Here is a 9127-nt window from a genome sequence, read left to right as displayed (position 1 = left end):
CAATGATGTAAAACGTGTTGTACAGTTATAGTGCCATGCATATAGAGAAATAAATTGGGCCTAGTAGGCTAGTAAACACGAGGAGATTGAATCATTGCCTTCGTCACCCTAGATTTACACACGTGCGTCCAATTTACACATTTCCACGGCCCCGTCCTGTTCAAATTACTCGACGCCATATACCAATTTAGACAATGCAGAAATATGAAAACTCACCTTTTTGGGTCTAGGCTACAACCGAGAAGGGACTGCTGTGATGGGGATGAATGCGGGCGGATGAGGAGGACGAAGGCAGAATGAAGGACTGATTTGAAGATTTTTCTCTTTTTCTTTTTTTTACCCCCCCCCTCTCACAACCCTAAAATAAAGAATGTGAGCTCTCCTTCCTGGGACAGATTGAGAGGAAAGGGAGGTGAAAGGCTTGGAGTTTGAAAGCGCCGCTTGAAGCACTCAACGCGTCTCTGAACTTGATCAGATTGTATGTGTCCTGCAGCGAGTCAGCGGCAACCCTGTGAAACTCTCTCAATGGCACGAAATTTTGGCTATGCAAAAAGAGGGGAAAAAATCTCGGCATATTACAATTACTGCCATCTCTCTTTCTGCCTTTTATTCCCCCGTCTTACACCCTATAGAGCTTTGCAAAAAGAAAATACCCCCTCCCTTCCCAAGCGGTTTGAAGAAAGCAACATATCGGAGCTGTGCCAAGTACATTCAAGTTTTCAGTTAATAAGTGCTAACGTGGCCACATGAAAGTGCAAATGGCTAACATGGACACGTTTAGATAGATAGATAGATAGATAGATAGATAGATAGATAGATAGATAGATAGATAGATAGATAGATAAATAGACAGATAGACAGATAGACAGATAGACAGATAGATAGATAGATAGATAGATAGATAGATAGTCTGTTTGCAATTTTAGAAACTATTCAATTGCGTGATATGTGAAAAATATAATTAAAAACATTGTTGAGTATATGAATGACTAAAGGTTTGAGAAAGTGGGATAATGCATATGGCATATGGATAATAAAAAGTTTGAAAAGTGAGTAAGCTATATTGAGTTATTCAGGAGTCTAAAACATTGAATCTTCTTTGAAAACTGCTGTAAATATTTGCTACTCATATATGGCCCCTGGCTCAATGCAAGCTATTGGTCGCATTTAAGTTTGTACTTCAGCAGTTTGTGGCTTTCTAGAGGAGAGGGAAAAAGGAATATAAGATCTGTTGTGATGTTCTCCCGTTATACCTGCAAAATAATGCCTGTTCTGGCCAATCAAATTAAACCACTGAGACGAACTGCCATTTTCAATACCAAACCGTGCCAATCAACAGAAATCTAGCCAATTAATTCACTCCGTTGAAGTCACGTGCCAGGAGGATAGCTGAGCCCTCATTGGGTGCCGTGGCTCTGCCTCCCGAGTTCATTTATGTGCAGGGAGTGAGTGATTGACTTTATCAGTCCAAGGACATCATTCGCCTGGAAAGGGGGGAAGTTTGATCCTCTTTCTCACGGATCGTAGTTAAACGGGAGTTTTTCTCCCAGCTCTCTACGACATCGGATTTAGTTTTTTATTTTCGTTTAGTTTAGTTTTTTATTTTAGACATTTGAGTGAGGCAGGCCCTATCGCGGCACGTAATTTGGTATAGCTTGCGCGCTCCGCTAAACTGGAGTTTCGATTTATTTGTATTTTCCTTTCTGTCGCTTGAGTTGGACTGAGCCCCAATGACTATGCTTCTCGACAGTGGTCCGCAGTTCCCATCGTTAGGAGTAGGGGGCTTCGGGACGCCGCGGCACCACCACCACCACGACATCGGCAGCAGAGACCCGGGCTTGGGGCTGAACCCCTTCGCCGATTCATCCCACTCCGCGGCGTTCAAAATCAGCCCGGTGGCTCACGACATCGCCTCCAGTCAGACGTCAGCGTTCACCCCGCAGGCCAGTGGATATGCGGCCGCCCTGGGACACCATCCCCACGGCGGGCAGGTGGGCTCGTACGGCGGGGGAGCGTTCAACTCGCACCGGGACTTTCTCTTCAGGAACCGCAGCGTCGGAGAGTCCGCCGCGTCGAGCGCAGCGCAGCATGGCATCTTCCACGGGCCGCCTGGGATCACAGAGAGCCCGGGACATCTGTTGTTTCCCGGACTCCATGAGCAGGGAGTGAGCCACACTTCCCCGAGCGGACACGTAGTCAACAGTCAAATGCATCTCGGTTTACGCGGGGACATTTTCGGAAGACCCGACCCGTATCGGCCGGTCGTGAGCCCTCGGACGGACCCCTACGGCGCCCAGCTCCACAACTACAACCACACGATCAACATGAACATGGGGATGAATGTGCCGACGCACCACGGCCCGGGGGCCTTCTTTAGGTACATGAGGCAGCCCATTAAGCAAGAGCTGTCCTGCAAATGGATCGACGAGAACCAGATCCACCGGCCCAAAAAGACTTGCGAGAGGACTTTCAGCACAATGCACGAGATGGTCACGCACGTCTCCATGGAGCACGTCGGGGGCCCCGAGCAGAGCAGCCACATCTGCTTCTGGGAGGACTGTCCGCGGGAAGGGAAATCTTTTAAGGCCAAGTACAAACTGGTGAACCATATCCGTGTACACACGGGCGAGAAGCCGTTCCCGTGTCCGTTCCCCGGGTGTGGGAAGATATTCGCCAGGTCGGAAAATTTGAAAATTCACAAAAGAACGCATACAGGTACGCAATATATATCTAATCACGTGGCATGTGTGCAAAACAGCAGTTATGAAGTAACGTAATTGTTATGGGATAACGTAACCTTTAGCTGTGATGTAATGTTGAGCTTTGGGGAAAGGCCCACTATAGGTTCAGGGCGGAAAAAAGCTTTAGTGTAACCGCTTTGTTGAAAATAGAGCTGAGAACTTGGGCTAACATTTGAAACACAGGCCGAGGCTACTTATTATTATAACGCTATACTTGGATTCCACGTGGAATAAAGTCTCCTCTTATCCTGAGATAGGCCTAACCGTGTTCCATGCTGTTATTGTTGTTGTTGTGATTTAGGACTGCAAGCAGGGCATGTGCATGGCCTTATTAAACATTTAAACTAATTCAATGTGTTGATGTAGCTTATGCTATGATTCATTTGGATAGTCCTGGTGATGTAGGGTCTGTGAAGACCTACTGGAAGAATAAATACTTTCACTATAGTCTACATTATAGGCCTACTCGAGACCATTGGGTGGAGACTGTATCTGTGCTTCATCGGCGCGGTTGCAATAATTCCTAATGTTTACTTTTCTCACCCTAAATCTTTATCGAAATGCATGGCACAACCTAGCCATTAGAGAAGGGCCCTGTTGATTCGGTGTGTACTAGGCTACATGAAAGCAGACACATGGGTGTTTGGATTAAGTAACAAGGCCTTTTGCATAAATAAAGCCTGTCAGGGGCCAAGCATGCATGCAGACTACACGGCTATATTGTTAGCGGTCCACTGGAATAGTAACCTACATCTGCCTGAAGTCTGAAGACGTAGCTCTTCGCAGACCTAGACCAAATCTAATTAGATTTGCATTTCCCGTGTCTTTCCACTCGCAGATGGTCTCACAATGGGCATTTGTCTCCACGGGGTGATTTACTGGTATGTATTTAATCTTTGCAGGTGAGAAGCCGTTTAAGTGTGAATTCGACGGCTGTGACAGACGCTTCGCCAACAGCAGCGACAGGAAAAAGCACATGCACGTCCACACGTCGGACAAGCCATACATCTGCAAAGTGTGCGACAAGTCCTACACGCACCCCAGCTCTCTCAGGAAACACATGAAGGTAATTATAACGTCTTCATTACACCTTAAACACATTAACCCACTTCACCCCCCCGCCCCCTCCTCCCCCAAACAAGGGGCCATCACAACATCAGGCTATCATGAATGAGGATCGTGTCACTTCAAAGTTTCAAAGCATGATTGTTTGTTCTCTGTACTTAATAGGATAGTAGTAACCATACCATTTATAGGACGGTCTATGATAGGCTGGATAGCCTACTTTACACGCAGAATATGCATGTTTAAAGCAAATTTAATGTGAGAATAGTCTTGTTTGTATAGGCTAGACCTACTCGTCTTCAGTTGTAGGCCTAATAAAGGCCTTGGTTTGGATGATGTGCGTCTATCTCTGTCTCATTATTATCCTCTGTTATCCTCTTTATTAGGTACACGAGTCGCAGGGTTCAGAGTCGTCTCCAGCGGCCAGTTCTGGATATGAGTCGTCGACGCCACCGGTGCTGGTCTCAGCGAACACCGAGGACCCGACAAAAACACCACCATCAGCCGTACAACAACAAAACACGTCTGGACACAGCGACGGACTGGCACCCAACTTTAACGAGTGGTACGTTTGAAGTCCAGACGTGTAGGCCTACGAACCCGCTCTCTCATTGTGGACCAAGAGGTTGAGGAAACCTTAAAAAACTATATACACTCCAAGGTGTGCAAAAATGGAATTGGGACAACACGAGGAGATGATGAGAGCAAAGCCAGCACTATATGCAGGCCAACGTCCGTTCTCAGGATTCAGAAATTTGACTTTTATTCCGAGTTTGAAGAAAAACAAATAAATCACATGAATAATAAAATAATAGTTTCTAAGAAATAAATAAAATGTTTCTTTTCTTTTTTTTCCTCTTTCCTTTTTTAGTTTACAGATTTCAGATAATTATTTTATTTTTCATTTTATGTATTTTCTCAAAAGTTATTTAAAAAAGGAAAAAAAGCAAGATTATTTCACGCTGTTTTATATAATGGTGACGCGCTATTGTCGCCTTTCAATTGATTGTTAGAACTTCAAACAGTCTTAAGAACCGTGCCAAAGTCTTTGTCATGAACTTGAACAAAAAAATAAATCATAAATAAATATTATACTCGTGAATGTATTTCCTTGTTTGATGGGGTCGAATCTGTTGTCAACGTCCGTTTTCAGGTGGAGAATGTGGTATTAGGTTACGATTGTTACCGTTGAATATAACGTTGCCTTTTGTTAATAACGTTGTAAATACATATCCATGATGCCATATTTATCGATTTGTAATTTAAGTATGGGTATAAGTTCTGAAGCTTAAATGATATTTATGGAAATGTTTTCTAACACAAGACTGTACCGTTTTGGTCATAACCAGCTTATAACATTGAACAAATGATAAACACTAAAGCTCAAACATTGCGATTGTATCCTTTTTTTAACCAATACATGTGTCTTATTTGGATCTAAGATATCATTATGAATATTATGGATGTGTCTATATAGCCTATATGACGCAGATATTTCCATTACTTTTATTTAGCTTATAAGAGACCATTGACATGTAAATCATCGATTTTTTTTTCTTTTAGATCTCAATTCAAATGAGCTGAGAAGCTATATAGAAAGCGATTCTGTTGATATCCTCGTTTTGGTTCAATTTAAACCTTTTTGTGTATTTTACTTTTATAGAGTCAGAGATAGATGTCAAATCGTAGCATAAACAGTGTTCGAAAAATCCATCAGCCTTTACACTACTATATACCCACTATGTTAGACGGGTGGTTCATTCATGAATTCCAAATCAAGGTGACAGTATTTTGAGTATTCAGTATTTTGGGTATTTCTGATTCGGGTCAAATCCTTTATAGTTCCAACAATTGTCTTTGTGCAAAGTGTTTAAATGTGTGCATTGGCAAGAATGGAACTGTCACAACACAGTATCTTCAAAATATTTTTTTTCTTATTTTTTTTTATTTTTTTGTCTGTCAGCTTGCATTGTTTTAAATGTAATGTGAAACTAAACGTGTTATTTGTTACTGTGGTGTTGCATATAGAGCAGTTTGATTACACATTTTGCTTGTTTTGTGTGAATAACTTGTCAAGATGACTTTTTTTTTGTGTTAACAGAATTTAGTGACAGGATTATTATTAGATATATTATGTGGGGTTGGGGGAGATCTTTCAGTGGAAAAAAAGAGTTACAGCATTGCATTGTAACCTATTCTCAAGAATTAAATATTATGCATACACAAAGTATATTGTGCTCATATGAGAACAATTTCAGACCACCAGCACTACTTTTAAAAGAAAATGTAAAAAAAGAAAAAGAAAAAAAAAAGTACCTCGTGATGGTGATATATGAAATAAGTTTATTTAAATAATTTAAGGAATATATGTTTTATATGCTATTTTCTATACCTTAATTTAAATGAAGTGACTTTTCTTAACAACCTTTCTGCCCCATGTTGTCCAGGAGTCAGAGGAAAAAAGAATATTCTGATGTGTAAATGCAGCTAGAATGTGATGTTGTAACACTTTCTGGGAGAAATGGGTCACGCTCCTAGTTATTCCTGAAAAGCGAAATGTTTTACTAATGCACTGTGTCACTGTGCTACATTGAGGCAAAACGATACAACAGCAGTCCTATTCGTCATATCCAGTCAACAGAGACCAAGGGTTCCGTGTACTTTCTAGGCTACTGTATGTTGGTTTATTTGTTTTACCAACTATTTATGAAAGAAATGTGAAAATAAATTTTGACTGAAATTAAAAATCCACGAAGAGAGACGTTGATTATTCTGTCTGTGTATTATACTGTCACATCATGCATGCGTCTTCTATTTGCCATGCTGTTTGTATCAAGACTATGTTTGGGAGTCGAGTCGACACAGTTCACTTGAACTTGACACTGATGAAGGCGCCATCTTAGCATCTTGCTTCTGAGTGGGCGGGAAGTTACGAAGCCTAGGCTACTTGGTCCCACTCGGTTTCCTTTCAGTTACAAGATAGCCAGTAGTTCTCGAACTTTTTGGTGCCAAGGACCCCCGAATTGACACTTATTAGCCCGCGGACCCCCATTAATTTGAAAATATATACCGGGGACCCTCATATAGCCTAGAAGCTCTTTTACAGAGCTTAGGCGGGCCTATAGGCTATTTGATGATTTTCAACCATTTTAATTTCAGGGACCCCCAGTTTGACGCATTAGGCTACAGACCCCCATTTAATGGCATTTATATTTCTGGGACCCCAATTTATATTGTAAAATCAATATTAATTTAACTGAGAGTGTACAAATTAAACCAATTTTACTACCGTTAAACCCACAAGGGTCCATTTAGTTAATCCTATAGCCTATATCATTTAGTTGGGGACCCCCTGGAAAGCCCTCATGGACCCCTGGGGGTCCCCGGACCCCACTTTGAGAACCAATGCCCTAGGCTACAGGCCTATAAGACGGGCAAATGAGGACACGAAGTGACCGTGAAGGTGGTTGTACTATAGGCTATAAGGCTGCCAAAAGGGACCACATGCATGAGCCTCTGCTGAGAGAAAACCACGTCAGAAAAACAACCTCATGTATAGCAGTAATATAATAGCCTAGTAATAATAGTAGCCTACGCTATAGATCTTCAATGACAATATTTTATTTTCTGTTGTTGGAGGGGAAACAAAGTAGGCTACAATAGGTTGTATACAATGGTGTGTGTGTGTGTGTGTGTGTGTGTGTGTGTGTGTGTGTGTGTGTGTGTGTGTGTGTGTGTGTGTGTGTGTGTGTGTGTGTGAGAGAGAGAGAGAGAGATATAGATAGATAGATAGATAGATAGATAGATAGATAGATAGATAGATAGATAGATAGATAGATAGATTGATTGATAGTAGGCCGTTTTAGTGACAACATTTCACAATGTTTGGTTTAAGGTGGGTTAATATTGGTGATCACACTGGATTGGGTATAGCTAGCCTACACTACAGTATGAAACTGATCAGAGTATCCACGTTCATGACGTTTATGTCAGTTTGGCCACGTGTCCGATGGTCCATACGCTAGGGCTAGGCTACTTGCTTGGACAAAGTGTTTGCCCAAAATCTCCGTTGCTTTCTCATAGACTTTACGCGATCCCATCTCTAAACGATTTGTCGTGGTTTATAGGCATATAAACAGATGCACAATCGCGCCAGATATAGGCCTATACGCTCATATGTATTATTTATAAAATCACAAACGCGCTTGGGTGACAAAACAACTTTTGGAAGTTTGTAGACTAGCTTTTATCCTCCGTAGCCTAAGCTCTCAGTCTTCAGCAAATACCTTGCGATTGAGAGGATGACAAGCGGAGGAAGGTGGTTTCTGTGTGTGTTGGTTAATTTAATAAGCGCATTATTAAAACCCTCGTAGTCTAAGCATTAGCGACCGGAATATCCGAGAAGCGAGAAGAGCTGACAGAATTCTCTCAGGCAACTCCTCCCCGACTACCCGTATCGTAGCACTTTTTTTTACAGAACCCTGTAGAAAGTGATCAATGCAGATCATGAGCCGCCTGAAGTCGGTTGTCATCCGATGGATGGGTTGATAAATCAGAGCCCCATAATACAACAATGGCATATTACATGAGAACTTGAGGTGAATGAACACAAACGTATTCAAACCCACTGTAGTCTATGCCAATAGCCATTGTTGTCATCCAGGCTCCTTTCATACTACTGATCACGTGACTGCCAGTGCTTTCTAATCCATTGAGAATCCCCAGAAAGAAGCCTTTCATGTTTTTTTTCTCTCTCTCTCTTTCTCTCCTCCGGATAGCGTTCCTTCCCGACCGCATTTTTTCCTCATAATCTCGAAACCGGTGACTTGTAGATATTTGGCCGTCAGTTGTAGCATTACAAAGCCCCGATAGAAGACATCGCGGACTAGATTCCACGAGCATGCTAGACGCGCGGTGCGTGGATTCAATCTGCATGTGCACTCACTGCACTGTGTTTCACGGAGCCCGGAGCCGCATGGGGAGAGCTCGTCTGACGTCACACATGTGTGGTGAAGAACTCTGAAGTGCACGACAAGCCATGTGTAGAAGCCTCTGCCATGAAATGCTGAAAACGCGCTTGCGCATGAAGGAGGAGAGGAGAATTGGAATCAATTCTTAAATCTGTTTACAGTTGGGGGTGGGTGGGGTAGAGGTTGTAGGGACGGTGCAGATAGCCTACACGGAGGGTGGGGGTAAAAATATTCAAGCTAAAAATATTGCACCGATGTTATTTAGTTTCTTTGTGTGTGTATCTTTATATCTTAACTTGACAAGTTACCAATCCCTCTTTAGCTTGCATGTATAAGTGTAATTACGTTGTA

The 9127-nt window shown here is 42.3% G+C and overlaps 1 protein-coding gene across 1 annotated transcript; it reads left to right on the top strand.

Moving 5' to 3' along the window:
* Positions 1–1730: 1730 nt before the first annotated feature.
* Positions 1731–4381, top strand: zic3 (zic family member 3 heterotaxy 1 (odd-paired homolog, Drosophila); the record flags this gene model as incomplete). The annotated part of the gene is made up of 3 exons (XM_080745770.1): positions 1731–2715; positions 3644–3807; positions 4193–4381. 3 exons carry the CDS (start codon positions 1731–1733, stop codon positions 4379–4381), a joined length of 1338 nt encoding a protein of 445 aa, XP_080601896.1.
* Positions 4382–9127: the final 4746 nt, after the last annotated feature.

This window comes from Nannobrachium achirus, assembly GCF_963921795.1.
Source record: "Nannobrachium achirus genome assembly, chromosome: 17".
Lineage (NCBI taxonomy): Eukaryota > Metazoa > Chordata > Actinopteri > Myctophiformes > Myctophidae > Nannobrachium > Nannobrachium achirus.
The sequence above is the reverse complement of the archived record's forward strand: the minus strand, read 5'-3'. Positions and strand labels throughout refer to the sequence as shown.